The sequence below is a fragment of the Equus asinus genome, chromosome 28 (assembly GCF_041296235.1).
Source record: "Equus asinus isolate D_3611 breed Donkey chromosome 28, EquAss-T2T_v2, whole genome shotgun sequence".
Lineage (NCBI taxonomy): Eukaryota > Metazoa > Chordata > Mammalia > Perissodactyla > Equidae > Equus > Equus asinus.
In genome coordinates this window covers 50,980,685-50,999,007 of record NC_091817.1, presented here as the reverse complement: position 1 = coordinate 50,999,007, position 18,323 = coordinate 50,980,685, and the positions used below count along the sequence as shown (strand labels likewise).

Sequence of the window (18,323 nt, the reverse complement as noted above, 5' to 3'; positions counted from 1 at the left end):
CTCCGTGTAGCTGGCTTGCTCCCCAGCCCACTGGTTGGGCGGGGCCAGGCAGCACAGCCACCCCCCGTCTGCTGACCGACCGAGAAGAGCCAGGCTGTCCCAGAGTTCACTGATGCCCACCAATAAACCAAGCCTGCCCCGCTAGGTCCTCTGTGCAGGAGGGGGATGCCCTTCGGGCTGCACCCTCTAGGACAGGATACATGCTGCAGGGCCTAGTGGGGTGGGCAGGATGGAGCCCAGAGTACTCAGCCTGAGGGCTCTCAGGAATCCTCTTCATTCTCCAGGTGGGGCACGCACGCAGGTGCCCTGAGTGGTGGTACGTGGGACCCCTGGGGAAGGAAAGCAGCCCAGCCCCAGCTATGGCAGCATCTCCCAGGGAGGGAGGGGACCCCCAGCAACCTGGGTCACCACAGAGGTGGGCAGCTGGGCCCAGCCACAGCAGAAGCTGGTCGTGGGAGCTGTGTTTGGGGTCCTCGGAGAAAGGCTCTAGCAGCACAGCAATAGTTGGTGTTTATCAGGTGCTCTGTGCCAGGTGGTCTACCAAGCTGATCTACTCCTCACAAGAACCCCATGAGGACACTGAGGCACAGGAGGTGAAGTGCCTTCTTCATGCCACATCTCACGGTGACAGAGCTGGGTCTGAGCCCAGCAGGTGGGCTCCAGAGGCCAGTGGGTACCTGGGGCTGTGACCCCAAGGGCAGGCGCTGGGCCTGGAGGGCTGGGGCAGCTGTCCTGTCAGGAGCCTTTGTGGGCTGGGGGCCCCTCCCTGCAGCATCCCAGGAACAGACAGGCCAGCGCCCACCCACTCACGTGCCCTGCCCTCAAAGCTTTGAGTTCTTGAGCCCCGTGCCCGCCCTTGTCTCCTCACCCTGCCTCTCCCCGTGGCCCTGTCCTCAGCCTCCCTGGCATTCTGCTTGTGCTCTTGTGAGTGTGGAGTTCTGAGTCCCCCAGACCTGCTGTGAGTCCCCGCTAGCCCCAGAGCCTGGCGAGCAGGTGCATGTCCCTGTCCCAGGCCTGGCGCTGCCATCTCAAGGATGGGCTTTTAAAGCCCCCTTTCCTCGTGCGTGTGGAGGGTGGAGGTGTCTTGAGCCGAGCCTGAGAGTGGGAGCAGTTGCTGGCTCTGCACCAGGGGCCACATCGTGGGCTGAGCTCTCTGAGGGCTGACTCCTTGGCACCCTGCCCAGGGCACTGTGATCAGACAGGCTTGTCCTCAGGCTGCTTCTTGCTGTGTGGCTTTGGGCCAGTCGTTTAGCCTCTCCTCCACACAACAGGGATAAATAATTGATTCTTCACATTGATAGTCCTGCAAATCAAGAAAAAGGCAGGAGCCCCAATTAGAAAAAGGGCAAAGGGGCCGGCCTGGTGGCGCAGCAGTTAAGTGCACACGTTCTGCTTCGGTGGACCAGGGTTCACTGGTTCGGATCCCAGGTGTGGACAGGGCACTGCTTGTGAAGCCATGCTGTGGTAGGCGTCCCACATATAAAATAGAGGAAGATGGGCATGGATGTGAGCTCGGGGCCAGTCTTCCTCAGCAAAAAGAGGAGGATTGGCAGCAGATGTTAGCTCAGGGCTAATCTTACATTAAAAAAAAAAAAAGGAAAAGAGCAAAGGCTATGAACAGACTATCTAGAGAAGAAGAAATTTAAAAAGCTAATCAGCGTAAGAAGAGGTGTTCAAAGTCACAAAAAAATCAAGAAATGCAAATTAAAACAATAACAAGGTGAGACTTCATAGGTGTCAGACTGGTGGAAACTAGAAAGCTGGACAATATGGAGCATGATGGTGTGTGGCAGATCGGAACCGCTTGCACAGTGTGGAGTAGACGGCAGTGGCTTCAGAGAGCCCGCTGCAGTCCTGGGCCAGTGTACGTGTCACTTGTTCCTCGGGCCCTGCGACTCTGCTCCCGGTTGTAGCCCGAGGTCATGGGAAGACGTATTCACAGATGGAGCTGAGGCAGTGTACATCTACCCCAGGAGAGGGGAGAGGAGGATGTGGGGAAAGCACTTGCTGTCTCCTGCTGAGTGACAGACCACCCTGTCTCACTGGACTAAACACCACACAGTCGCTCACTTTGCTCCTGAGTCTTCCATTTGGGCAGGTTCAGTGGGACCCGCTTGTCTCTGACCGCCTGGCATCAGCTAGGTCAGCTTCCAAGTTTGGGTGACCCCATGTCCAGGGGTCGATTTGTCCAAAGGTCTGCAGTGGATGCTTGTCAGCTAGGAGCTCAGTCGGGGCTGTCAGAACAGCTTTATGAGGCCTGCGTTAGTTTCCTGTGGCTACTGTGACAAAATACCACAAATTTGGTGGCTTAAGATCATAAAAATTTACTCTCTCTCAAAAAAAAAAAAGAAGGAAAGAAAGAAAAGAAATTTACTCTCTCAAAGTTCTACAGGCCAGAACTTTGAAATCAAGGTGTCAATAGGGCTGTGCTCCCTCAGAGTGCTGGAGCAGAAGCCTTTGTCTCCTGGTGGCGCCTGCAATCCTTGGCTTGTGGCCAAATCACTCAGTCTCTGCCTCTGTCATCATATGCCTTCACACCTGTGTGTCTGTGTCTAAACTTCCCTCCTCTTGTAAGGACACTGTTCATGTTGGAGTTAGGGCCCATCCTAATCCAGTGTGACTTCATCTTAACTTGATTATATCTGCAGAGGCCCAGTTTATGAATAAGCTCATTCCCAGGTTCCAGGTGGACATGAATTCCAGGGACATTATTATAATCAGCCCAGTACAAAGCCTCTCCATGTGACTGCTGGCTTCCTAACAGTGTGGCAGCTAGGTTCCAAGAGTGAGCATCTCAAGACAACAAGTCTTGTTTTATTTTATTTTGCTGAGGAAGATTTGCCCTGAGCTAACATCTATTGTAAATCTTCCTCTTTTTTCCTTTTTTAATGTGAGCCACTGCCACAGCATGGCCGCTAACAGACAAGTGTAGCACCCAGGTCCGCACCCAGGAACCAAACTCTGGCTGCTGAAGTGGAGCACGCTGAACTTAACCACTAGGCCACCAGGCCTGGCTGAAGACAACAAGGCATTTTATGACTTATGTGTAGTGGAAGGTGCAAAGACCTGCCCAGGTTCAAGTGTCACACTGAAGGACAGCCACATTCCCTTGAGCAGCACACAGCAGTTAAGCGCAATTGCCTGGGGTCACACATAGCCACAGGGATGGATGTCAGACAATGCTGAGTACAGAAGCAAAGAAGCAGAGTGAGGTGCCGAGCAGAACACCATCACGCAGGGCTGAAGATGAGCAGGCACCGGCCTGCACACTCCACCAGCATGTGCAGGAGGGTGACATCCACCACCTTGAGTGGAAGGGGCTGGAGCTGTGGACGAAGGCCATTTGACAAATTGGCAGAAGCCTGCTTCCACCCAAGACCACATTAAACTGAGTCAGGAACTGCAGAGGGGGCTTCTCTCAGCCCTTCACACAAGCAGGAGATGAGTAGAGTTGGAGGTGTAAGAGGCTAACTGTCCCCTTAGGGTTGGTGTGGCCCAGGTGATTTGCGTGAACAGTAATTGAAAGACTTCCACGTTCGGTGGTGGCTGGCAAGATGACTCGAAGAGATCCTGCTTGGCACCTTGGAAATTTATTAAAGAAACCTTAACTGAACTGGAGCCATGAAGGCCCTTAGAGGCAGATCTCAGGCCCCATCACACATTGTGATCTGTGATTTACACCAAATTACACCAAACAGGAAGAGACAGGTGCTTGCATCTTGGAAGGTAAGTAAAACTGCTTTGCTACCGAAGGAGGATTTCTCTCCCCACCAAGCAACAGCTCAGCCAATCAGAAACGGCACAGCTCAGCCAATGAGAAGCCATTACCTCCCTGATCTGTTACTTTCCCCCAATGGACTTTTCTTTAGAACAGCTCCTCCTTCTCCCCATTTTCTGTATAAAAGCAGCTCCCCTCCTTTGTTTTCTGGATTTGCCTATGGTTTGCCATAGCACCCACATCCCGAATTACAATTCTTTCGGCTATTCCTGTGTGGCCCCGCCCCTCCAGGAGATGGCCCCGCCTTACCCCGCCCTCCCCAGATCCGGCCAATCCCCATTAGGTAACGTGGAGGGTGCGGCCCCCACTGAGGGCAGCCCCGCCCCTCCAGGAGGTGGCCCCACCTTACCCCGCCCTCCCCAGATCTGACCAATCCCCATTAGGTAACGTGAAGGGTCCTGCCCCGACTGAGGGTAGCCCCGCCTCCCTAGGAGCTGGCCCCGCCCCCCGCTCAGCGGCGCAGGAGGACCCCAGCACGTGCTTCCCCGCGGCCTGACGTTCCCAGGGCACGGCTCGGGAGCTCACAGCTTGAGAGCTGGCGCGGCCGCTCCGAGCCTCCGTGGCTCCTCGCTGGGAGGAGCTGCTGGGACACAACCGTTTATTGAGCGCCCGCTGTGTGCGCTCAGTCCTCGCCCCACGGTTCGGCCGTGAACGACCCCCGCCCCGTGGGGACACGGCGACGCGGGAACAAGTGGCCGTCCAGGTGCGTCGCGCAGGTGCTCAACGGGGCTGGCCGCCGCAGTCCTCCCGGCCGTCGCCAGGCCCCGCCCCGCCCGCGGGAACGAGGGCAGCCACGCCCCCGGCACGCCCTGCCCAGCCCGAGTCAGCCGAGGGCGCGGTGCCCGAAGCAAGCCACGCCCCGAGCGTCGGGCCTCGGCCAATGCGCGGAGCCGGCTCCCGGCGGAAGCGCGCTGCTGGGGCAGACGCCAGAGCGGAGCGGCGGGTGCTGGAGACCGCTGGGGACGGACAGGTAGTGCGGTCGCCCGCGGGGCCGTCAGTACGATCTGGTGGGCGAGGGGGTCTCTGGTCGGGAGGGGAGACTCAGAGGGCTGAGAGGAGCCTCAGGGAAGAGGGGTACTCAGCTCGCGAGGATAGGTCGCCCCCCTGGAAGGGGACCTGTGGATGCTGGGTGAGGGGTGCACAAGCTACTGGGGACAGGGTCGCCAGGCTGGAGGGGGACCTGTGGATGTCGGGTAGGGGGCTCACAGTTTCCAGGGATAGGGTCGCCATGCTGGAGGGGGGATTTGTGGATACTGGGTGGAGGCTCGCAGCGGCGGGGGTGGCACACAGCTGCTGGGGACAGGGTCGCCATGCTGGAGGAGAACCTCTGGATGCTGGGTAGGGGGCTCACAGTTGCCGGGGACAGGGTCGCCAGGCTGAAGGGGGATCTCTGGATGCTGGGTGGGCGCTTTGGGGGCGCAAAGCTGGCGGGAGGGGTATCTGATTCCTGATAGCCTACCCCCGCCCGCCAGGATGGGCAGCAGCTCGCTGTCCGAGGACTACCGCCTGTGCTTGGAGCGCGAGCTTCAACGTGGCCGCGCAGGCGTGTGCGGGGACCCGTCGTTGCGCGCCGTGCTCTGGCAGATCCTGGTGGAAGACTTCGACCTGCACGGGGTGCTGCAGGACGACGCGCTGGCGCTGCTCACCGACGGCCTGTGGGGCCGCGCTGACCTGGCCCCTGCCCTGCGCAGCCTGGCCCGCGCCTTCGAGCTGCTGGAGCTGGCCGCTGTGCACCTGTACCTGCTGCCCTGGAGGAAGGAGTTCACCACCATCAAGGTAGGGCGGCGGGCCTAGTGGGGCTCCCCTGCCTGGGCTGCTGGGGTCTGGCTACCGTTGGGAGGACAGCTACAGTCAAGGACTAGGGATTTCAGGTGTCCTCAGAACCTGGTGGGTTTCACAGGGCTCAGAACATGCTGAGGGGTCCTGGGAGTGTTGGGGCAGAGCTCTGGCCGAGGTCCCTCCAGCACTCCAAGAGCTGAGAACATGGGGTGGGTGGAGGCCACCTGCCCTGGGTGCCTGCCTCCCAGGGGGTAGTCGGTCCCCTAAAGCTTGTATCACTGCCCTCCCCAAAGTCCACGCAGCCACGGTGCCATAGAAATTCTAGGACAGGTGCACAGGAGAGACTTGAGATTCCATGGTCACCCTAATCCCTCCAGGACGTGAGCTAATCCCATTTATACAGGAGGACTGTGGGTGGGGTATCCCCTATGAAGCAGGCAGGGGCTATATGCCCTTGCACGCCTGGGGGTGGGCTGGGCTGGGCTGGAACTTAGTTCACCCCTTGGCTCGGGTATGGAGGTTGTGCCCAGGGCTGGCATGGCCCCTCTAGGTGAGCTGCCAGCCAGCAGAAGGGAGCAGGCCGCTGGTGCTCTGAGCTAATTCAGAAGAGTAGGAAGGTGATGACGTCACCAGGCACGTGGGCGAGTCCGCCTCCGCTGGTTGCCATGACAGCAGCAGCCCCGTCTAGGGAGGTGAGCTCTGGAGCCCATGGCTCTGCGGGGACACCTGCTGGTCTGAGGTTCTAGGACTTTCATTCATCCCTTCACACTGGAAGGCAGGAGGTACCCGCCAGGGCCAGCCCATGGGGCGCCAAAAGCAGAATAGTCAAGCCTGCCCTCGAGGTGCTCACAGCTTCAGTGTTGGGCAGACCTGGATGGGGTCTGGTTCTGCCTCCTCCTGCCTGCGTGGCTTTGGGCAAGTTACCTAATCTCTCTGAACTATTTCCTCCTCTGTCTAATAGACACAAGAATAGTCCAGTTTGTGGTTTGCTGTGAGGGGTGAATGCAAAGCCCTCAGTGCACTGCTTGCACTCGGTGGTGCTCAATACGAGTGAGGCAGTGTCCTGAGCCGGGAACCGAGGAATGCTCACGCACTCCCAGAGTTGGGGAGCTTTAGTTGGGAGAGACACTGGATCACTATCCTAATAATCCTTTTAGTTCCTCACATAACTTTGCAGTCTAGAAAGCACTTTGCCATCTGTCAGCTGCACATTAGAGCCTCCAAAACATACAGCTATTTCATCCATGTGGTGGAATGCTACCCGACGAGAAACAACGGATGGCAAAGCCTGTCCTGATGGGGAGAACTCACTAAGACAGTCCCTGGAAAAGCAGCGTCCAGAGGACTGCGTTCAGGAGGCTCCCTGGTCAAGGAGATAAGCACCTCTATGGTGTTAGCACAGTCGAGCACTCAGCAGGGACACGGGCACCTGACTGGAGCCGAAAAGCCCCAGGGTGGGAGGAGGTGGAGGGGCCTGGGGGGTGGGCAGAGACTTCTCACCGTAGGGACTCTACTCTCCTGATTATGAGCCTGCCCCAGCCCATGAGACAGGCTTTGGGAGTGGGCTGGTCTGGAGGGAGTTCAGCACAACCCGGAACTGCCCAGTCACTTGGCACCATGCTGCCCTCTGGGGTGAGAGTGGGGGCCCCTGAAGCTGGCCAAGGCCGGTGTGCAGCCAAGGTGGGGTCGGGTCTGCGGGAGGGCAGGCTGCTGCTGACCGGGCCCCTCCCTTGCAGACCTTCTCTGGGGGCTACGTGCACGTGCTGAAGGGCGTGCTGTCAGAAGACCTCCTGATCCAGAGCTTCCGGAAGATGGGCTATGTGCGCAGGGACGACCACCGCCTCATGGTGGCCACCCCGCCCCCTGCCTCCCAGTTACTGCGCGTGGCCCTGGGCTGCTTTGCCCTCCGGCTGGAATGCGAGATCCTGGGAGAGGTGCTGGAGCGGCTGGGCACCAGCGTGCTGCCGGCTGACGAGCTGCTGAGGGCACGGCGGGCCAGCGCAGACGTGGCCTCCTGCGTGGCCTGGCTGCAGCAGCGGCTGGCCCGGGAAGAGGAGCCGCCACCCCTGCCCCCACGGGGCTCCCCAGCTATGTACCGGGCCCCGCTGGACCTGTACCGGGACCTGCAGGAGGACGAGGGCTCGGAGGAGGCCAGCCTGTATGGAGGGCCCTCACCAGGCCCAGACTCGCCCCCCTCAGAGCTGGCCTACCGGCCTCCACTCTGGGAGCAGAGTGCCAAATTGTGGGGTTCTGGGGGCAGGGCCTGGGAGCCGCCAGCAGAGGCCGAGGTACCGCAGCAGGCCAGCAGCCCGCCTTACGAGGCCTCGGAGGAGGAGCTGGAGCCGGAGCCCTCGGCCTTCTCCTTTCTCTCACTGCGGCGGGAGCTGCTGAGTCGGCCTGGGGACGCAGCCGCTCCCAGAGCCCCAGGGAGCCCCGGATGGGCCAGCCCCCAGCATGTGCATGGGCCCAATCCCGAGACCCCCGGCTACCAGGCGCATAGCTGCCTGGCCTCTGGCGCCCTGCCCACGCTCTGTTGCGACACGTGTCGCCAGCTACACGCTGCCCACTGTGCTGCCCTGCCTGTCTGCCATCAGGGCCACGTGCAGCACACCCTGCTCAGCGACACCCAGCGGCGCCTGTGGCTGCAGCGTGCACAGGTGGACAGTCTGCTCTATGACAGCCCTGGGGCCCGGCCATAGGCCCTGCCAGGCCCTGGGTCAGGGCTTTCTGGAGTTACCTCGGTGCTTCTCTGGCCTCATCCCTCCTTGGGCCTGGGCCACTGGCCACCTACCCCTCCTCCCCTCGAGGAGCCCTGGGCACAACAGAAGGGGCAGGGAGAGTCCAGGCCCCACAGAGCAGGGGGTGGGGGCTTACCTGCCATCGCCAGCTCCTGCCTCCAGCTGTCCTGTCCCTGTCCTCAGCACACAGATTCACGCCCAGACGTGCTGGGTAGAGGGACACAGCACCCGAACCTGTCCCCATGAAGGACCCTCACCCTCCTCTCACCCCTTCCCCCACCCCACGGCAGGGGCCCAGCTATCGGCGTAGCTCCACTCCCTGCAGGCGGTGGCTCAGGACACGGTGCTTCCCTCCGCATGTCCAGGGGGACTCGCCACATGGGCGTGTCCTTGGGGGCCTGCAGGTGACAGCCCCTAAGCTGACTCAGCCCCTCTGTGGGTGTCACAAGCCACACTGAATGACTCCATGTGCCCTAGTCACAGCTGGGCAGGGAAGCTGGGGGCAAAGACAGAGACATGATCTGGTTTGAAACCAGAGCAAGGAGGTGCCTGCAAACTCTCAAGAAAGCGCAGCAGGAGGTAGACAGTGACACAGCCGGACGAGCCTGAGTCACTCCACTCCAGGTGGAGTGTAGGGGCGTCTGAGCAACCAGCACCCTGGCGGCTGTCCTGCTGTGTTGGCTGTGGAAGGCGGGGTGGGAGGTCTCCCAGGCCCCCCAAGTCCAGTGGTAAAGACGCAGCAGGCCCCCTGAGGCAGACCCCCAAGGCCAAGGAAGGAGGGCCATGCAACCCCTTGTCCCTTGGGGCGGGCAAGTGACCCAGGAGCCACCGGCTCACAGGACTGGAGGGGGCAGGTCTGCCTGCCTCAGCCCTTGGGGCAGGTGCCTGTCTTCTGTGCTGGTCCCTCCACACCGGGTGCCCACCCAGCCTGTCTGTTCCAACTCCCGGCCTTCCCAGCACTGGGAGAAGCTGTCAGTCACGAATCAGAACCTCTGAGTACATTAAATCACTGAGCCGCTCAGGACAGTCAGTAGAGCTTTTATCTCTGTGCCCCATGCCAGTCATGCCCCTTCCCCGGGGCCTCAGTGTGGGAGCAGGACGGGACTCGATTGGGCTCAGAGCGTCCAGGCCCAGGGCCCAGCCCACTAGGCTGGCTCACCCCACACCAATCCTTCCTTCCCACCCCAAGGTCCTGCCAGCCCCACCTGGGGGTCACCACAGCCACTGCCTGCCCCGGGCAGCTTCTGGTGACCAAGAGGGAACACAACTGGCCATAGAGGATCTGCTGGTCCCAAACCAGTGACACCCACGGAGATGGGCCAGTGGGAGTTTCTTGCTGGGAAGTGAGCTTGGCAAGTGGTAGGACCCAGCATGGCCAGCAGGTGGCGCCACCACAGCCTGGGTGGGGCTGCCTCAAGGTGTCCTGGCCCTTGGGGTGTACCCACTCTCACCCCACGTCAACACTCGCTCTTCTGGGGCAGTGGCAGGAAGCGGGGCAGCTGGCTGGAGCAGCTGGTGGGTCCTGGCACGGACATGCTGGAAAGGAGCACGGCTGACCTGGACTGCAGGCCTTGCAGACGCCAGCCGTCAGGGCTTGCTGCGCTTCCTCTGGCCCGAGGCTGCGGCTGGGGCCCGCTTGTTGCGGTGGTGGGGGAAGGTGGGCATGAGCTCCGGCTCGCAGGCTGCAGGGAGGGGGCTGCTCAGCACTGGGTTGGGGAGGGCCTCCCAGGGCACGGGAGAGCCTCAGGCTGGGAGCACTTCGGGTCTGAACAGCACCCCCCTGCTCCCCTCCTCTGATCCCACAGACAGTCTGTGCGGCCCCAGCACCCCCACCAGCCTCACTGCACAGCCCCTGCCTGCCCAGGGCCCACACCCTCCCCGAGGGGTGTGCATGGGAGCCCGCCACACCGCCTGCAGGGGCTTGAGCAGCTACGCAAGGCCAGACCCCAACATAACCACCTGGGACAGAAGGGGCCGCCAGCCCTGTGCCCCACAGAGCAGAGCCTGGGGGGTCTGGGGGACTCACGCAGGGGCTTCTCCTTGAAGTAGGAGCTCTCCAGGCAGTCCCCCGCCGTCGCCCTGGAAGCAGCCGTGCTGTTAGCAGGACCCTGGGCCTCACTGAGGCTCGTCCCCCTCACACCATGCCCAGCCCAGCAGTGTCTGGTTCAAGTTTGCCGACAAGTGAAAGGGGGGTGGCAGGTAGGGGTCTGTGGCCCAGAAACCCTTGGGAACCGCAGAGTGGGCTCCATGACCTGGGTGGGCAGACCGCCCAGACTGGGCACCTGACCCGCCATGTGTGTCCTGGGAGGCGGCGTCTGGGTGGCTGCACGTCCTGTGTTCTGAGAAACCTTTCCAAAGGGCTCAGGCTCAAGGTGCCGCCGCCCCCACCTGTAGGCCGGTCCGCACCTTTTCCTAGGGTCGTACATGAAGAGGAGGTTGAGCAGGCGCAGGCCGGCCTCTGAGAGCCACGGGAACCTGTGCTTGAGGTTGTTGTAGGGCTGCTTCCGCAGGCTGTACTGGCTCACGAGCGGCAGCTTGGAGAAGCCCTGCAGGAAGCAGGAGCTGATGCCACACAGGCCAGCCTGGCTGAGGGCGAGTGAGGGCAGAGGCCAGGCACTCACCGGCCAGATGTTCTCACTAGGTGTCCCCAGCAGCTGGACGATCAGGTCCACCTGGTGGATCTCGGAAGTGCCAGGGAGCAGGGGCTTGTGGGCCAGCAGCTCAGCCAGGATGCAGCCCACGGCCCTGCAGAGGAGCGCAGGCTGCGCCTGACTCAGCTGCTCGCTCCGCCACACACCTGTGCTGAGCACCACTGCAGTGTGACCACGGAGGGCGAGCGCTGCCCAGACGTCTCCATGGGCTGGGGGCAGAACCCGGGAGGAGTCATGACGGAACAGGTGAGTGACTACTCGGCCCCCCCTGGGCCATGTCACCTGGTCCCTGCAGGCCTCTCAGGGTGGCCACGAGGGCAGGCCTGTCGTCTGTGGACCTCGGGGCCCCTTCTCACACCTGCTCTCGGGATCCGAGGCGTGGGCCCACCCTCCTGGGGCTGAGAGGCTGACAAAGGCCCCAGCTGCACTCCTGTCCCTTCAGTTCTGATATGACCGACTCCGGCCCTTCCCCGACGCCCTAGGAGCGGCATCTGCTTCTCACCACATGTCGATGCTGGTGGTCTGCGTGGTGGTTCCCAGTAGCAGTTCAGGGGCTCGGTACCTGCAAACAGAAGCCTCTACCTCACATCGGGTAGCACCTTTCCTCTAGCCTGGGCTTCCACGGGCACAGCCTCTGTGCTAGCCCACCCACCGGCCACCAGCCTCCTTGAGACAGCCTAGACGACCGGACTGCTAGGCCCAGCTCGGACCACCCCATCCTCAGAAGCCCTGTGGCTGCTGGACAGCTCCTCTGTGGAGTGGTGTCCCGTGTATTACAAAGACACAGACTCCCGCCAGCCCGTCTCACAGATGGGGGCTGCATGACACGGGGCAGAAAGCATCTGACTTCAATATCCTACCCTTGACCAGGACCCTGTCCTGCCTCTTAGAGGTGTAAGTGAGAAATAACAACACAAAGCTGTGTACACCACCATCCTTCAGTCGGGCACCAGCTCCCCTTCTCGAGCTGGCTCCGACCAGGCTGGGGGCCTAGCGGCCTCAGGCCAGGGCAGCGCCCCATCCAAGGAGGCAGCTTCTGCAGTACCACCAAGTCTGCTTCTCCAGTGACAGCCCTGCTGTCTTGGGAAGCTGTCCTAGACCCAGCCTCTGAGTGTGCATAGAACCCTACAGCTTAAAGACCTACAAGATCCTTTTGCAACTTCAGGGTGTCCTCCCCAGACTCCCCTCCTCCAGGCAGACGTGGTCTGAGGCACTCACCAAAGAGTGACCACCTTGGGAGTCATTGGCTTCACTGGAACGCCATAGGCCCGGGCCAGGCCAAAATCCGCTGTGACAGAGGCAGATATAGGAGGGAGGGTGTGTCACCAGGTAAGAGCTAACAAGTTGCCACCTGGGGCCACGAAGACAAAGGAGCCAGCTCCAGCTCTTAGCCTAATGAGCCTCAGTGCTTATGAGGTCTGACCTCCTCCCAGGGGGAGGGGGGGACAGGGAGAGGTGAGCAGGGGTGCATGGAGCACACGGGGGCTGCCCACCTAATCTCGGGCAGGGAAGGCCCTGTGGGGGGTGACAGCCGAGCTGAGACAGAACATCAGGCAGAGTCACCAGATGGGAGGGAGAGGAGAGACAGAGGGGCCAACTATACAGGGCTGGGCGCTGAGGCCCAGAGCCGGGGGGCCAGGATGAGCTGGAGAAGGAGAGGCGAGGCCAGCAGGCCCGGCTGGAGCCCCAGTAGCACACGTGGAGAGATGCCCCACCCCACCAAGCCAGCGCCCTGGCCCACCTGTCTTCACACAGCCCTTGTCGGTCATGAGCAGGTTGGAGACCTTCAGGTCCCTGCGGTGGAAAGAGCATCAGTGGCTCCGGAAGCAAGCTCCCGGGTGGCCAGGTCCGCTCAGGAAGCTTTCTCACAAGCCTCCTATCGGAACTTCCTAAAAACGAGCAGGGCAGGCAGCACAGGGCCACTCGAGAGTTGGGACATTGGAGCTCCCGCTAACATTCTGAGGCAGTGGCAGAGCTGGCCTCAAGCCCAGGTCTAACTGCCAGGCCCACCCCGCTCCCCAGCCGGGCCACATGAGCTGCCCAGAGCACAGAAGCTGCTGCCTACACAGTCCTGCTCCAGCCGGGAAGGCCCCCACTCCACCCCTCTAGGCTCAGCCCTTCCTGCTGTGCATCACAAGACTCCAGGAAGGCTCTCTCCACTGCAGGACTTCTCAGAGCCTTGACTACACTCATACCATTGGCCCCTCAGGGATTATCTTCTCCTAGACCCTTCCCCAATCAGCAGTTAGAGAAGCCCACTGCACTGAGGCCATGTCTGCTCCTCTCCTGCGTTCTGGGCAACGAGGCACTGGCACTGGCAGCCAGGGATCAGTACTGGCAGTCACCTTTCCCCAGTGTCACAAATCAGCACCCACTTGGACAAATGTCCCCTGAGGCCCCATCCCACCCAGACCCCTCCCATCAGCCCAAAACCTGCCCCTTGGACCTGCCCTACCCAGGCCCCGCCCACCTGTGGATGATGAAGTTCCGGTGCAGGTACTGGAGGCCCCTGAGCACCTGAAGCACAATGCACTTGACCTACGCAGAGGGCCAGGACTGCCAGTCAGGACCAGCCATGTTTGGCACAAATGTGCCCGACAAGGACCCATGCCGGCCCCCCTCCCAGCACCCCTAGCCTTGCACCTGGGCCTCAGAGAAGGGTGTTGGCATGTTTTCCAGAAGGCTGGCCAAGTCTTGCTCACAGTAACCCATCACCAGGAAGATGCTGCAAGAAAAAAGGGGAAGACACACACCACCTCCCACCTCCTCCCGGGTGGGCCAAGGGACCTGCCCAGGGCTGCGGGAAGGGCAACTCTGGTCTCGGGGGAACACAAGGAGGGGGCTGGGCAGGGTGGGCTCAGCAGGGCCTAATGCGGAGAGGCAGCAGACTGCTCACCTCTCCAGGTGGTTCCCCACAACCACCTCCTTCAGCTCCACGATATTTGGATGGCGAAGGCGAAGGAGCAGTGTAATCTCTCGAAGGCTGCTGATGGGGACCCCTGCAACCAGACACAGCCTTAGCAAGCCCCACCCCTACAGAGGGGGACCCCTGAAACCAGAGATTCAGCAGGCCCCACCCCTGCAGACAGGGACCCCTGCAACCGGACGTAGCCTCAGCGGGCCCCACTCCTGCAGACGGGGACGCCTGCAACCAGACACAGTCTCAGCGGGCCCCACCCCTGCAGACGGGCACCCGTGCAGCTAGCCACCTCAGTGAGCCCCACCCTGGTCCATGTCAGTCCTCAGTGACCCAGACCCCTAAGTCTTTCACGGCTCTGCCCATCACCTCAGGGAGAATCAAGGCCATCCCAACCCCCCTTCCTTCATCAAAAGCAAGGCACCAGCTCTCTGCACTGACCACTGTGTATGGCAGGGGTCTCCACAGTGAGCAAAGCAGAGCCCTGCCCACAGGCAGCCAGGGAAGGGGTGGGGGGTGGTGAGCAGGGGTGCATGGAGCACATGGGGGCTGCTCGCCCGGTCTCCGGCGGGGAAGGCCCTGTGGAAGGGTGACAGCCGAGCTGAGACAGAACATCAGGCAGTCACCAGATGGGAGGGAGAGGAGAGACAGAGGGGCCAACTGCACAGGGCCGGGCGCTGAGGCCCAGAGCGGGGGGCGGGATGAGCTGGAGAAGGAAGGGCAAGGCCAGCAGGCCCGGCTGGAGCCCCCGAGACCAGCCCCCTTTAACGATCAGGCCAATGCTCTTGGGAGGCAGGCTCGCCCTCAGTCCCAGTAAGACCCTCTACCGTTCCCCTCCAGTACCCGCTTCCCACTCACCATCCTTCTCCTTGTCCATCCGCACCTTTTTCAGGGCGACAATCTCATCCGTCTGGGTATCCCGGGCCCGATCTGGAAATTCATCCATGATGGACTCTGATCTGATGCCCCCTGACATCCTCATGCCATATGGGGCCTCCTCCTGAACTCTGGGGGTTCCCTCTCTCTTCCTCGATACTGGATGCCCAGTGACACTCAGTCCTCACTCTGTGCAAGCAACACCCCCAGCCCCACTAGCCGTGCCCCCTGGGGGTCCTCCTGTCTGAGCTGGGGACAGGGGCCTGGGTATAACACGGTCCCTCTAAGTCTTCCTTCTTATAGTCAGCACACAGATCACTGCTTTGTGTTCTGTTGTTACCATGTTCTAACAGCAAATAACGTACTTTATCTAGAAAAAAGAACACTTATTTTGGGGAGCAAAGATGGCTCCCCAAATTAGCACAAAAAGATGTGCTAACTTGCGCAGCTTCCAAACCCTGAGCAGTACGATCCACACCAGCACCTCAGCGGCTACGAGCTGAGCTCTGGCCGCTTCTCGAAGTGCTACGTTTTATTGCTGTAACAGGTCCACTCACGGTTACGCATAAGCAAGCTGAGACGGACATTTATTCGGACACGGTGTGAAATTTATGGCAGTCATGCCAGGGATCAGAGTTCACTTGTACAAGTTGTTGCTGGCTGTGGAGCAAGGGCTGTCAACCTCCTTCTAGCCCGAACACAGCTCCTGCTTGGATAGTCCCCTGGAGCCCAGGCCTCCCATCTCAGCCACTCACACACAATGCCGTAGGTGCCTTCCCCGATGCGGTTCAGCTTCTCAAACTCCTTCACACTCCGGCACCGTCCCAGCTGAAAGAGACGGAGGCTGGCAGTGCGGGGACTTTCAATAAGGAAAGGAGAACAATGACACTAGGCCAGAGGCTTCGAATCGAATATCAAAGACAGCTCACCCACTCTCGTCTAATCCCACATCCAGACATACTCTGTCCAAGCACAGTAACCACCAGCCACATATGGCTACCACTAATTAAAATAAAAGTTCATTTCCTCAGTTGGACCAGCCACGTGTGAAGTGCTCAACGGCCCCCTGTGGCTCATGGTGACTGTACTGGATGACTCATCATCAGAGAAAGCCTGCTGGGCAGCACTCACTAAATCATGCTCTGGAGATGGAAAAAGCTTGAAGACTTTCACAAAGTATCTACCAAACACAGCAGAAACATTTGTGTGGCATGGGAACTGCCCCCAACATCCACACAGGACTTCTTCCTTTGAGTTACGAAACACTGCACCGTAGCACGTGGCCATCCAGCTGGGGGTCATATTTCCCAGCCTCCCTTGCAGCTAGGTATGAGCATATGACTGAATTCTGGCCAATAGGACATGAGCAAAAAGGACAACTGTGACTTCCTGATCAAGGGAAGCTGACTGCCGCCCACTCCTTTTTACCCTTTGAGGCAGGCTGGGATTCAGAAAAGGTACAGGTGGAGCAACAAGACAGTCTGAGTGCCTGCACCTTCTGGAATGTTAGGGGAGAGAGAAATAGTCTTGTACTTCAACCACTGTATTTTGGGGTTTCTCTGTCTGTACCCTAATACACCTTCACAAGGTGGTGCGTTCGAAGGTGGACTGAAGGAGCACTTCCCCCTGGGTCTCAGCAGCACATGCAGCGAGGTTCGATTCTAACAGCTCCTCTCCGGCCTTGCTGCCTCTATTCTCTTAGCCACCCTGCCCTCCATTGCATTCCTTCCTAACACCTGGGGATCCGAGTCAGAACCTTCTAGTCTGGATTGAAGCCCTTCTGTGATCTCGCCTCAACCTCCCTTTCCCACCGAATTCCCTCTCTCACAGTCTCTGTCTCCAGGCTCAACGCCTGTGCTTCCTATTCACACTCTGTATTCCCCTTCTCCGGGACTTCGCTCCTACTGCTCCTTAAGTCTGGCATGCCACGCCTCCTCCCCTCTGCGCGTCCAAATCCTAGCGACACTTCCTGGCCCAGCAGAAAACAATTTTTCTTATGACATCCTCTGATACTTTCATGTCTTGAAGCACCTACTACCGTGCTCTCTGCACTGTGCTGATCTGGTCCTCTTCACGCTCCTGTGAGAGCACCCCTGCGCGTCAGAGCAATGCACCGCGGCCAGTGGGTGGCTCCACAGTGGCCCTGGCGCTCGCTCAGCCAGCCGGTCAGTGGTCCTCACCGGACACGTGACTGGGCCTCGCGCACCAGCAGCAGTTAACACCGCCAGGATCAGACCCGCCCAGCACGGGCCGCCAACGGTGCCCGGAAAGGGTCACTAGCGGACTGGGTGACAGTAACACGCAGAGCTCCGCACAGACCGAGGCACAGAGGCCGCCGGGTCCCGGGTGGGCCCGGCCCATCACAGCCCGGGAGACCACGCCTCCCACTCCTCCCACGGGCAAACGCTCCGGCCTGCGCGCAACGCTCAGAAACCCCGCGTCGGGCCCGGAGCCTGCCCTTCCGGAGGAGGCCAGCAGCACAGAGCCTGCCCGTCCCTTTCGCCCGGGAGCTACCCACCCCGGGTTCCGCCCTCCTCGCCTGGAGCGGGGCGGGGCTACCGCCGCCGCCGGGTTCTGGGCCTGCCGCGGGGGATTCTGGGACTGTCGTTTCCCCCAGTGCCGGCAAGCTCGGCGCTTTAGCGCGACACTGAGGGCCCCCGCGCGTTTCGGCCCCGCCCCCCGCCGGCGAGGGCAGCGCTTCCCCGAGCACCCCCCGTCGCACCCTGTGTTCTGGAGGCACCGTGAAGAAGCCTTCCTTACGGATACATTTCAGACGGATCTGCTCCGACTCCGGGTCCGGATCCCCCATGCCGAGCCCAACCCACCGCTTCCCTTGCGCGCAGGCGCAGACGGGGTTCCTCGGCGCAGGCGCGTGGTCTACTTCCGGGGCGTCCGCTCCTTAGCAACGGTTACCCTGGGAACTTCTTGAGGACCCCGAGCGCCTGCGTTTCTGCTCTCCGTCGGCTCAGACCCCCGACGTTCGGGCCCCATTTCAGTTTTCAGCGCGGGCACCTGCTCCGGCTGGGGCGCTGGGTCACCGCCGCCGGAGGAGGAGGCCGAAGTCTGAGGGGCTGGGGCCCCGGGGGCTGCTGGGCGCTCCAGCCCCGCAGCGGGGCCGTGGCGGCAGCTCTCCCTGCAGCACCGAGGCCGCCCTGGAGCCGTGGGGACGGAGAGCCGCGAGGAAGCGCCGGGCGGTGGGGCACAGGGTCCCCGCCACGTGCTGGCCCTGCAGGCTCTGCCCTGCGGACCTTCCGTCCTGGCTGGAGGCGGGCCACCGCGGGAAGGAAGACGGATGCGGGAGAGTGAAGCGGGGCAGCGAAGGGGACGTGTCGGAAGACGGAGCCAGGGCCGGCTTCCCGCGAAGGGGACTGTAATGTAAATGCTACGGTAACGTCAGTATAAGTTAAGGACGTTTGATAATTATGAAATTAATCATAATGAGTCGAGTCATTTAATTTAAACTAATTGTCATATTCAGTTCTTTCTAGTCCTTTTTAAATTCATTCATAAGCTGAACTTCTAGTTAATAATGAGATTAGAATTAGTGCCGTGGTAAGGATAATTTTTAGATTGTTTGAGATATT

General features: G+C 60.6%; 2 protein-coding genes across 16 annotated transcripts; one reads left to right on the top strand and one right to left on the bottom strand.

Annotated features, from left to right (window-relative positions):
- Positions 1 to 4,214: 4,214 nt before the first annotated feature.
- Positions 4,215 to 9,325, top strand: SPATA2L (spermatogenesis associated 2 like). 3 transcript variants are annotated; one of them, XM_014836560.3, is made up of 3 exons: positions 4,215 to 4,748; positions 5,251 to 5,554; positions 7,294 to 9,325. In XM_014836560.3, the coding sequence occupies exons 2-3, from the start codon at positions 5,252 to 5,254 to the stop codon at positions 8,254 to 8,256; spliced, it is 1,266 nt and encodes a 421-aa protein (XP_014692046.1). In that variant the 5' UTR covers positions 4,215 to 4,748; position 5,251; the 3' UTR covers positions 8,257 to 9,325. The 3 variants fall into 3 exon arrangements, with proteins under 3 accessions (XP_014692046.1, XP_044617598.1, XP_044617599.1); XM_044761663.2 differs by having other exon boundaries at positions 4,364 to 4,481; XM_044761664.2 differs by having other exon boundaries at positions 4,494 to 4,785.
- Positions 9,318 to 17,625, bottom strand: CDK10 (cyclin dependent kinase 10). 13 transcript variants are annotated; one of them, XM_014836555.3, is made up of 13 exons: positions 17,462 to 17,625; positions 15,495 to 15,567; positions 14,722 to 14,793; positions 13,843 to 13,945; positions 13,590 to 13,671; positions 13,417 to 13,484; positions 12,688 to 12,740; positions 12,165 to 12,234; positions 11,449 to 11,508; positions 10,917 to 11,040; positions 10,702 to 10,841; positions 10,322 to 10,374; positions 9,318 to 9,977 (listed from the first exon to the last, which is right to left on the bottom strand). In XM_014836555.3, the coding sequence occupies exons 1-13, from the start codon at positions 17,546 to 17,548 to the stop codon at positions 9,883 to 9,885; spliced, it is 1,080 nt and encodes a 359-aa protein (XP_014692041.1). In that variant the 5' UTR covers positions 17,549 to 17,625; the 3' UTR covers positions 9,318 to 9,882. The 13 variants fall into 13 exon arrangements, with proteins under 13 accessions (XP_014692041.1, XP_044617600.1, XP_044617601.1 ...); XM_044761665.2 differs by having other exon boundaries at positions 15,495 to 15,598; positions 17,462 to 17,590; XM_044761666.2 differs by having other exon boundaries at positions 17,500 to 17,585.
- Between the last annotated feature and the right edge of the window lie 698 nt (positions 17,626 to 18,323).